The sequence below is a fragment of the Eptatretus burgeri genome, chromosome 1, assembly GCF_056783735.1.
Source record: "Eptatretus burgeri isolate ZD-2024b chromosome 1, Ebu_testis_v1, whole genome shotgun sequence".
Taxonomy (NCBI): Eukaryota; Metazoa; Chordata; class Myxini; order Myxiniformes; family Myxinidae; genus Eptatretus; species Eptatretus burgeri.
In genome coordinates this window covers 84,968,256-84,980,384 of record NC_140961.1, presented here as the reverse complement: position 1 = coordinate 84,980,384, position 12,129 = coordinate 84,968,256, and the positions used below count along the sequence as shown (strand labels likewise).

At 47.2% G+C, this 12,129-nt stretch overlaps 1 protein-coding gene across 4 annotated transcripts in view; it reads left to right on the top strand.

Annotated features, from left to right (window-relative positions):
• The window catches only part of TMTC1 (transmembrane O-mannosyltransferase targeting cadherins 1), a 119,851-nt gene that overhangs the window by 71,737 nt on the left and 35,985 nt on the right, over positions 1-12,129 (top strand). For all 4 annotated transcript variants that reach the window (XR_015060679.1, XM_085890672.1, XM_085890663.1 and 1 more), the window contains exon 10: positions 8,189-8,302. Coding sequence is in view for 3 of the 4 variants with exons in the window: in XM_085890672.1 (XP_085746798.1) it covers positions 8,189-8,302 (114 nt within the window). In the remaining variant the exon portion in view is untranslated. The remainder of the gene's footprint in view (positions 1-8,188; positions 8,303-12,129) is intronic.

Sequence of the window (12,129 nt, the reverse complement as noted above, 5' to 3'; positions counted from 1 at the left end):
AGTTTTACTAGAAGGGGGTTGGTGGCGGACCTTGAGTGCCCTGCGGTAATATGGGGTGGGGGGGCACATATTTCAGTCAGAGCAGGAGGGTGAGGCCAGAGAGGAGACTGTCGAAGACAGACAGATCACCAACCTGTCTGTGGTGAAAGAGTGAGACCCAAAGTCTCAGCCACACCGCAAGAGATACCAATGATCCTAAATGTCTTGGTTTCCACAACGTGAAGCCGAGAAAGGTGAGAGGCAGGAGCAACAGCCCAGAGGGGAGAGCAGTACTCCATCAGGCTGTGGACAAATGCTTTGTATGTGATCAGGAGCTCAGGTGTGCTAAGGAAGGACTTTGCACTAGAGTGGATGCCCAGTCGGCGACTGGCTTTGGAGGCCAGTGAAAACATGTGGCTTTCCCAAGAAAGATCATGGCAGATAGTGAGACCCAGAAGCTTGAATGAAAGGACTTCTTCAAGGGGATTGTTGAGAAAGTAGATTTGGGGGAGGGGGTTCCAGATGGTCCTTTCAGAGAGACATAGTGAGAATGTGAGATTTGTCAGGATTGTAAGACATGTTCCACATGTTGGACCAGCTTGTGATTTTATCCAGATCTGCAGAGAACAAAGAAGCTGCTGCTTGCCAGTGTTAGGGATGTCAGATGGTATGGCAGAGGGTGACATCATTAGCATAGAGGTAAGAGGATTTTCCAGAGAGTCAGAGAGATCATTGATGAAAACTAGAAACAGAACAGGGCCCAGAATGCTACCTTGAGGAACTCCAGTCTGGCCAGGAAGAGGGGATGAGAGAACTTCATTTATGGCCACACGTTGGCTGCGACAGTAGAGGAAGTCTGCGAGCCATGAGTGGAGATGTCCTTGGATATCATAGGAAGAGAGTTTGGTGAGCATGGCAGGATGCCAGCCCATATCAAAAGCATGCAATGTATCGAGGGAGATGGCTCTGATTTCATGTCTGGCATTGAGTCCCTCCATCCATTTTAGCGAGAGCAGAAGCAGCATATCCAGGGTAGAGTGACCTGGTCTGAAACCAAATTGATGATCGGAAATCAGGCCACTGGAGAAGAGGAAGGATTTAATGTCTGAAGTGATGATAGATTCCATAACCTTGCTGATGATTGGGCGAAGGCTGATTGGTCTGTTGTTGAATGGATCTGTTTTTGCACCTTTTTATGCAGAGTGGTCATGTTTGCTGATTTCCAAGCAGATGGCAGATGACCTTGAACAAATGAGAGGGTGAATAGAACAGAGAGAGGGTGAGTAAGGGCAAACGAGCAGGTTTTTGGGACACGTGGGCTGATCCCATCTGGACCGGTTGCAGAATCTGAGTCGAGGTTTGACAGCAAACTCTTGACCTTGTCGGGAGAAAAGGACGGAGTCCAAGAACAGCTGGGTATGACTGGGTAAATTGGGTGCAGAAAACGATGGGTTTAGGACACTAAGTTTGTTGTTTGGGACATTTAGAGGCGAAGTTTGTCGAAATTCATCACAAACATGCAGCACAGTTTGGTTATGGCAACCTTATCAGTGAAACTGCTTACAAATGATGCACATTCAGTTCCTTTATATTACTGAATTGCACAAAATAATAACCTGTAAGACTGGGTGAGTTTAGGAACTCGGTTTCAAGCAAGATGGTCACCACCAATCATTCTCGGCTGCTTATTGCACTCAAGGAAAGAGATACTGTCGGAGACCTGTTCAACATCATTGCATAACCAAGTTACACATACAATGTATCAATAATTGGTCGTTGAGCATAACGCTGTATAACACAGTCATACCGGTTGTAACCGGTATGACTGTGTTAGTGATGTAGTGATGTAATATAGTGATGTAGCATAGTGCAATGATTATATGAATGAGTATGGAATGAATGCTTTTAGGTAGGTTGTGGCACCATTGATAATAACAGATGTCCTGATTCCAAGATTTGAGGGTCACATCTTCAAACATCATGACAGTGAAGACTTCTGTCTTGGATGATCAGTAATAGATCTTGCTAAATAAATGCCATTGGCATTGTCACTTTGGAATCTGTACTCCACAACCATATATATTCACATACAGTATGTAACCTGACTTTTACTTGAACCACCCTTGAAATAAGAACTAATATACTGTTGTTCCCTGCTATTCATAGGGGATAAGTTCCTGGACAATGCTGCGAATGTTGAATACACAAATGTCAGGACATTGTTTCAATGGAAAAAAGGGTGATAGGTTCCCTCCCAGCGGTTCGTTGTTCAAAAGGGAAAATCAAAAATCCCATGAAAAACACTGAAAACACCGGTGAGAAACTGCAAATATGCCGGCAAATAAAAACCTCGAAAACACGTAAAACCACGAATACACCCCCCCCCGCCCAAATATAACTTGAAAACAAATTAAACCACGAATACACCCCTCCCCCCCAAAAAAAAACTGTCAAAATGCAAATACACCCACAAAAAAACACAGAAATGCGAAGAAAAATCTCAAATACGCAAATTACAATTGGGAGCTTTCAATTTGACCTGAAAGTTTGTTTAGTGCTGGACATCATTAATATCAACCTCCTTTTATGCACCTCTTGAACCCAAAGAAGTGCTCTTTAAGATGGATGTCCAAGATATATTTAATAATTATTCTTTGTTCCACCCTCATTGTTATTCCACTTTCCACCATTTTCATTGTCAGCACTGCATTAAAGCGAGAAACGCGGGATTATTATTCTCACCCCAAAGGGGTTGTGAGACTTATTGTAATACTCCTGTCTGTCTGTCTGTCTGTGGGTCTGTCTGTGTCCGCATCTATATATTTTAGCTTTGAAAAAAAAAACAATCTCCACAACTGCTTCTCCAATCAAGCAAAACTTTAAACATGGGAGGGGCTCCCAATGGAGAATAATTTATTGATAATTCTGACATCAGAGGTCACATGCTATGGCAGCCATATTGGATTACAGAAAACACTTGGAGATCTCTGAAACTGCTCAACAAAAAAATTTGAAAAAACTTGGCATATGTCATCAACTCCCCTTGGGATACATATGGTGATAATGATGTTCAGCCATAGTTGGTTGAATCTAAATCTTTTTCCGAAAAATCTGAAATTTCATATATCTAATCTACGATACAATGTGAGTGAAGAATTAAATTTATGACATCATCATCAAACCATATTAGTTTGAAAATGAAAATAGTTTTTCAAATCTTACTCTCCAGAACTGCTTAACAAATTGATGTGAAACTTCATACAACTAATGGACTGGCCATGGGGAATATAGTTTGAAAAAAAAATTAATATTCACCTTCATTGATGCAATGTAGCCTTTATGTGCAAAAAAGTAGTCATTAAATATCCTTAATATCAAAGAATAATTAACAAAGCTGCAGATAATAGCAATGCATGTGACCAGTGTGAAGACTCCGTTCACCGGCCAGGTATGAAGAGAGTCAACAGAAGAGGATTCACCAAAATGCAGTTTTATTGAAGGACCACACGCCAGCGGAGTTGGTGTTGGCAGCTCAACCAACAGTGGAGAGCTCCCAAAACCACACTGAGTTTTACATTCAAAAACTCTCCCTTATATACAATCTATCTCTAATTCCAATCTATTTCTGGTTATACTTTAACCCAAGTTGGTGTGACAAGAGCTCATTTTTCAGGGCCTAACAGTCGTCCCTCTCCCACGTACAAAAAGTTTTATTGTGGTGTAGTCTGCGGGCCTACGGGGAGGGGCATGATGATGATGCATGATGGGCGTGATGATGGGAGGAGTGGTCGTGGTGGTTATCGTATCTGCAAGGGATATAGGGTGTGCGCGCCGTCTGAGGCGTCGTAGTAATACTGGAGTCGCCCGGCTCGTGAGTGTGCCGAATACGGAATAAAGAGGAGCCGCCGGGCAGAGTACGCCCGCGCTCGCACTTGTACAACACAGCTCGGCTCGACTGTCCTTCCGCTCGTGTCTGCCTGCTAAGCATCTCCCGTTTCAGTACAGTGCAGTTGGCGAACGAGGATCTTCGGATCGGCGTGTGTAAGGGCGGCAAATGACCCGTGCGGTTCCAAGCTACGGAGCCAAAGGTCTCGCCAGCGCGAACATGGCAGAGGGTCGGTGCACGGCAAACATACGTGTGCCCACCTTCGTCGGAATCGACTTCGGCCACGTCGAGTGGGCAACGTTCGTTCGTTTGGTTCATTTTCCTGTTCGTTTTGTCGAGGACACGCGTTTCAGCTCGAACGTGGCGTGGGACGTCGCGCAAGCTCTGGAGAATGTCTGAGGTCTCGATGGTCGGGGCACAGCAGATGGTCTAGGGGTCATCGCGATTGGCCAGGCACGCACGGCCATGCGCACGGTCTGCGGCGCGGGACGTGGGCGAGCGTGGCAATGCAATCACTCGGACGGCGGTCTGAGCTCTCGAGGTCGTCTACGGTGTGTGGGCCGAGGGTCATCACCCATTGTTACGGTCATAGATGGCGGTGTGCGAAGCGATCCTTCCATCCCGGGTCGAAACCTGCTTGCAATTGATCCGGAGATGACAAGATCAGTGGCTGGGGGGGGGGGGGGGGGAAGTGAGTGAGGCACGGATCGGGTGTCGAATTGAGTCCACTCGTGCTGGCCGCGCATCGCATTCGGCTGTGCCGTGCAAATTCACGACAGAGGAGCGTGCGGCACGGTTCAGAGATCGTTTTATTTCTGGTCTGCGAGCAGCCATCCTACGGTTGACCGACATCACATTCAACTCGGCGGTCGCGACTGCTTCATCTGTCGAGCAGACACTCACGGATGTCCGCGCCATTGCTGGCCAGGACATAATGAGTAGCTCCAGCTGGAGCATGGCGGCTAATCCCCAGGGCCACGCGGTGACCGCGCAAGTGCCGCAGGTCACGCAGCCCGGAGTCCGTGCGATGGCACAAGTGCCGCAGGGTGCTCGCACGCCTAGCGGTGCGGGACGAGGGCGCGCACCGCAGCACGGTCGCACCGGGAGCGAAGGGGCACCGCAGCACGGTCGCACCGGGAGCGAAGGGGCACCGCAGCAGGACCCCGGTGACCTGGAGATCAGCCTGCAGCCGGGGCATGACGATGCCGGCGAGCCGGAGCAGGAGCCGGACCCTTTTGGGTCGGAACGGGTTCCGGTTCGTACCTCCAGATGTGCCAGTGCTCTCTTCGAGACCTTCGTCGAGTACCGAGGGCGAGGCTCTGGCGGCGGGGGCCGCGTCGATGCAGCGGGAGCGACCGTTCGTTGCTGCCTGCGGCGGTGATGTGCGGTTCAGGAGCGGCGAGAGCCGTATCAGCTCTCGCGATGAGTTCCCGCGCTTCGGCAGGGTTCGTGAGGCAATGCGCGTCAGTGTTGTTCAGGCAGCTTCAACAGGTGGCGGTGAGCCCGTGGCGTTAAAGTGAGTCGCGAGTCGCAACATCAAGTCGACAACCAAGAAACAGACTCGTGATGTGGGTTGTGGGTTGTTGTTCAGGGCATATATGTTTTTCCTTGCTCTAGTGATGCAGTTTAACGTTGTTGAAATAAATGCCAGCAGTTCTCGTGTGAAAGTGGATTTGGCGGGGATCAGTCAATGGAGTTGGTGTTATGATCAATGTGATGTGGGGGCGAATAAAGAAGGTTTATTGGCCTCCAGTTGCCCCAGGCCGCAAGTAATTGCTTTGTCATGTGCTGGGATTTTATCAAAAAAGCGCGCTGTACGGAAAAATGAGTTTGCAATACTTCGAATAATGTTCGTAGTGATTTATAACGAGCCTATGATTGCAGTGTGGTTTAAGTGGAGTTGCTCCCGTCTAGCGGCCGTGTGGGTCTCGGAGGTCAACTCAGGACCAAGATTGGTGCCCTGGTCGGCGTTACCCCCACCTCTGGTTGCGAGCGCAGCTCTCTGTGTTCGCTCAAGGCCGTTTGGACGGGCGTTGGCGTCTCAACTGATTGTGGTGCGTGAGTTGTTTTGGAGCATTAAATGCATACAGCCAGCGGCGCTGTTCAGCGCCCCCGGCCAAGGTCGATCAAGGCTGGCGCCACAGCTTCCAGACGGCGGGCTTCCGGCCTCGGAATGTTTATCTAGGTCGGGTCTGCCTGGGGGGGAGTGGGCCGGAGGCGTTTGATGGTGCCGGGGGAGGTTGGCTCGAAAGGTCGTCACGACCTCGGCGAGGGCCATGTCAGCATGAGCCGCCTGGGGGCGTTTTTGCTGCGTAGTGCTGCTGTGCTTCTCATTTTGCTGCTTCATATCGATAACGCGGTCAGAATTTGGTGGGTGCTTTGTGCACCTCCGTCTTTGGAACCTAGCCTTTGCTGCTCCACTCGCTCGCATCGACACATTATATGATGTGGTGTGCTATTATACTTCGCTATTGGTCATTTTATTTTCATGATTATTATACCGAAGTCCTTATAATGCTTCTTATATTGGTGGTCATTTAATAATCATACTTTTAGGAGGGAGGAGTGTGGTGTAGTCTGCGGGCCTACGGGGAGGGGCATGATGATGATGCATGATGGGCGTGATTATGGGAGGAGTGGTCGTGGTGGTTATCGTATCTGCAAGGGATATAGGGTGTGCGCGCCGTCTGAGGCGTCGTAGTAATACTGGAGTCGCCCGGCTCGTGAGTGTGCCGAATACGGAATAAAGGGGAGCCGCCGGGCAGAGTACGCCCGCGCTCGCACTTGTACAACACAGCTCGGCTCGACTGTCCTTCCGCTCGTGTCTGCCTGCTAAGCATCTCCTGTTTCAGTACAGTACATTATCACTGTGGGATGGTTGCAGGACAAACAGAAATCCCTTTTAAGTTCACATAAATCTAAAGAGAAAGACAGGTCTGGCTTTGGTTGAGAGCCCAGCCCAAGTCACAGTGAATGAACCCAGCTTTATTAGTTTCTCAGAAGTGGAATGTGGGTAGGGTGTAGCCCTGTGCCAATGATGGACTGTCTGACAGCATAGAGGGCATCTGGTGGATTGACTTGCTGGGACACCGTGCCACTAAAAGACAGAGAGTTAAACCAAAGCATTTACAGAGTATTTTAAAAGTGGGTTTGAATCCCTACATCTAGCTAATATATATCTATTAAGTATGGATCGGATGTGACCATAACATAGTACTCCTCACAATCCCTCCTTGGTCACATTTTACCATACTTTGCCATTTCCCAAGCTCACCGAATAGGTGGGCCTCCATTTGACGGCTGAGTTGACCGTCTCGAGGCTCCGCCACCACCAAACGGTATTTGCAAATGCCGTGAACAGCCAATGACAACCTCCAAATGTCCTTCAAAAACCTCCAAAACCTCCAAAAAGAAGACCCCGACGACAGGTGGCCCAGGTTAGCATCTGTCCTTCTTGCTGCCACATGCCTCACATCAAATTGCTTTACGATTTGGTAGCTTTACGATTAAGGTGGTTGCCCTTGTATCTTAACGTCATGAGTTCAAGTCCCAGCTATATACCCAAATGAATTACACAAAGTGGGTTGACTCAGCCTGTCATCCTTCCGAGGTAGTGCAAAATGAGTACCACCTCTGGGAGAAAGTGAGTCTTCAAGTATCCTGTGTCGTGGTGGTGACCTGTCTGTCCAGTATTCTGCCACCAAGCCAATGAAACTGCCTCAGCAGCCCTATACACTTCACGATGCCAGGAGGAATATCCAAACATAAAATACTCTGCCTTTTATAAAAAGTATTCTTGTTCTTATTCTTACAATCATAGTAATTCACACATTCTTGTGGGATCAGCAGGGAAATGATTTTTAGCTCAAGTCTTTCACAAGCTGGCTGACCAGGCCTGACACTCAACTGGCAGGAAATTGGAAGTAGCCACGGTGCTGGCGATAACTCACCAACTCTTCGCGAAAGACACTGTTGGTATATTAACATCTATCAATGCCACCAGTGTTGGCAGATGGGTCCTCCTGCCTAAGGTCCTTCCAACGGAAGGTGCACACATTGATGCCTCGCCTTGCATGCCAAACATCAGGGTGACCGTTTGTATCTGAGTTGACTTTCAAACCCAGGCGAGAAAGTTTGAAGGTGAGTATGCATACCTCTCAGCTACCCGACTAACTCTTGTATAAAACAAACAAATGTGCTGGTCATATTTCAATAACTCTCATACCTTATAGAAATTCTGAGCATACTTTAAGAATGTCAAACATGTGGTGCATGAGTGGTGCAAGTAAGGATAATTATTGATATTTTCACATATGTGTACAGATCTGGGGTTCAGACTTTGCCTCATAATGCAAAGGCCCATTACAATTATGCCAACTGGCTGAAGGACGTGGGTAGGCTGGCGGAGGCTGCCCAGCACTATCAGGAAACACTCCGGTGAGCCCTTCATCATGATACCATTTAATGACAGACTTGAAACTTCATTCCATACGGTTATGTTTGTAACATGCTGGACCTCCAAATGTGAGGTGGGCAAGGAAATTCATACCTTATTCTTATGTTTCTTTCTTTATTACCTCCGCCAACGAAGGTGAAGGAGGTTATGTTTTCACTCCTTTCTGTCTGTTTGGCTGTTTGTGTACAGAACATCTAAAAAAGTTGTGGACAGATTCGGACGAAACTTGGTGGACAGGTTGGGTGTATTAGGACAAATCGATTCGATTTTGGTGAAGGTCCGAATCCGGATCTGGATACGATAATTATTTTATTCTTAAAGTGATTCTTCACCATTGAGAGATCAGGCCAAAAACGATATAGTACTGAATGGCATGATATTTCAAAAATGTATTGGGCCAGATATGTTCTCGTGGATCAGGCATTATGTGGCGGAGTTATGCACTTCACCGAGTGCCCTTCTAGTTTTCCTATTGTGACACTGCAGTGGCAGCTCAACATCTGGTGAAACATGTGGACTTCAGAAATTATGCATGCCAAAAGTAATGACTGAACATGAAGCAGGAGTTGAGAAATTACAATGGTGTCTGAATCAAGTTCAGAAATCAAGTTTTTGACCATCAAACATGTTGCATAGACAAGGTGCTTGGTCAAGTAAATGTAATTGGGTATTTCAGTGATACCGTATGTCATATCCATCCAACCATATTGTCCTGTTATGGGAGAAGACTAAATACAATGACTGGGTCATCAGTGTGCTCATCCTCAGGATTGGGGGCAGTGATTTGGAATTTGTTCAGGGTACTGGCGATAACTCGCCTGCTCTCCATAAAAGATGCTAGGGGGTTGGACTTTAAGGTTCCACAACAACCATTGCTGGCAGACTGGCCTTTTCCAGGTTTAACATCCAGCCAATGGACAGCACTCGCATTGATTAGTTGCCCTGCAAGCTAAACACCAGAATGAGCTTTATTGTTAGGCCGAAATTCTAACCGAGGATAGATGAGTCAGAGGGAAGTTTGCTTACCTGGAGGGCCTCGAGGCCATCCTGTGGGCAGATCTATATCATATTTACCCACAATAATGTTGTACCGCCTTCTGTTAAGTAAAAACATTTCTCTTAGACAATATTGTTTTCAGCTTCTCAGATTATTTTGCTTAGTTACCTCTGCCACCGAATGTAGACGGAGGTTATGTTTTCATCTGTTTGTCTGACTGCGAGCAGGATATCTCTAAAAGTTTTGGACGGATTCTGATTAAACTTGGTGGACAGGTTGGGTGTGTGACAGGGACGAATTATGAGATTTTGGTGAACATCCAGATACCGGATTTTTAAGTAATTCTTTACTATTGAGAGATGGCCACAAAAACTATATTTAGCATGATATTTCAAACAGTTGCACATGAGTTATAACAAAACTTGGTGGATGAGTTGGTTCGGTGAAAAGAACAAGCCAAATGGATTTTGGTTCAGGTCTGGATTCAGATCCGACCTATCAGTGGGATACAAAATGCAAAATTTTCAGCCTGGCGGAGATAAGCACTTTCCCGAGTGCCGTTCTAGTTTCTCTAATGTGTGTGCTTTGTGATTGGCGAGCTATCGACGACACTCTGAATACATTCAAAATTCCTCCTCTAACCTACAGATCAGGCATTACATCAGCAGCACAGCAGCACCCTCAAGCAATGATACCACTACTCCTTGGCTTTGTGCTACATACAAAATACAAATAAGCTAGCATGGAGTTCGGAAATCACAACATTGTGTTGCCTTATTTCTTCTCAATTATTTTCGTAATTTTGGTGTGAAATTCAACTTTCTCATGATATAACTATTTGTGTCATAAACTACAACAAAGAAGCTTCAAAACCCCTACTTTTGATGCTACAGTATAAAGAGAGTGCACGATTCCACAAGAATATGCACAATTGTTCGTTAAATGCATTGTTAATCTGGGAATTATAGGATGAACGAGAACGGTACTTGGTAGAGCACATACCCCTGCCAGGCTGAACAGATTATGTTTTGTTTCCCACTGTTATGTCGAATCTGGATCCGAACCTGAACCAAAATCGAATCGGCTTGTTTTTGTCAACCACCCAACTGGAAGAGGGCCCTCTTGTCCCACTCTGGAAAGGGAAGGGTGATCGGCAAGACTGCAACAACTCCTGAGGGGTGATGCGGCTCTCAGTGCCAGGCAAGGTCTTTGCTCAGATAATTATTGATAAGTTTCGCCACCATCTGCTTGAGCACCAGCGTCCAGAGCAGTCAGGCTTTACACCAAAGAGGTCAACGATTGACCGTATCCTTGCTCTTCGTGTCCTCACCGAATGCAGACGAGAGTTTCGGCAGGGGCTGCTTGCAGCCCATGTTGATCTCTGTAAAGCGTTTGACTTGGTAAATTGGGATGCCCTCTAGAGGATTCTTGGTCTTCATGGTGTGCCACCAAAACTGATCAATCTGATGTCTGAACTCTACTCTGGTACAGAGAGTGCTGTGAGGTGTGGTGATACCGTCTCTGACTTATTTCCAGTTGTTACTGGAGTTTGTCAGGGGTGTGTACTGGCCCCCACACTTTTCAGCACTTGTATGGACTGGATTTTAGGGAGGATGTCGGAAAGATCAAGCTGCGGTGCATCATTTGTGAATGTCAAGATCTCTGACCTTGATTTCGCCTTCCGTTGGAAGGACCTTAGGCAGGAGGACCCATCTGCCATCACTGGTGGCATTGATAGATGTTAATATACCAACAGTGTCTTTCACAGTCATCTTTGTGGAGACTTTAGATATCCTTTTGGGGCCCTCGGCGTGCTGAATGAGAAGTCGGAGCCCCTAGCATTACGGGTTTCCTGGGTCAAAACTAAGATCCGGGCTTTCGATGACATATTGGATGCTGCTATCCTGTCTTTACCTGTTTGTGGTGAGGATGCTGAGGTTGCGGAGAGATTCACTTATCTTTGCAGTGATATTCATGTCTCTGCTGGCTGTGACCCAGAGGTCAACAGACATCTGGGTCGGGCCTGGGGAGTCATGGATTCACTGGATCATGGGGTGTGGCATTGTCGGTTCCTGTTTGGGAGGACGAAAGTCCAAGTCTTCAGGTCCTTGGTGCTTCTAGTCTTGCTCTATGGATGTGAGACTTGGACTCTGACCATGGATCTGAGACGGAGACTTAATTGCTTTGGTACCAGATCTCTTTGTAGAATTATTGGTGTTCACTGGTCGGACTTTGTGTCCAATGAGCGGATGCTGAGAGTGAAACAAATGAGATTTGTTACCTGCATTGTCTTTGAGCATCAGCTGCAGCTGTATCTACATGTGGCTCCTTTTCCTGACGCTGATCCTGCTCACCACATTCTCTCAGCGAGGGAGCCTCGTGAGTGGAGGATTCCAATAGGCTGACCACGTGCCTCATGGTTGCAGTAGTTTCAGTATCTCGAGGAGATGGGGATGGGCCAGGCATCTGCCTGGGGGGGTGGCCAGCCGGAGGCCCGTGAAGGACCGGCAGAAAATGGACGCAGCGACGCGCTGCTCCAGCGCTTGCTCCCATACCTGACAGAACCAGACCCATCTCATCTACCAAGTTTTATTTTAACTCGTCCACAACTTTCTGAGATATCGTGCTATATTGTTTTGAGCCCCATCACTCAATGGTGAAGAATCACTTGAAATCATAGGATCCAGATCTTCACCAAAATCTCATAATTCATCTTTGTCACGCACCCAACCTGTCAACCAAGTTTCGTCCAAATCTGTCCATAGCGTTTTGAGATATCCTGCTCACATACACAAATAAACATGCAGGGGT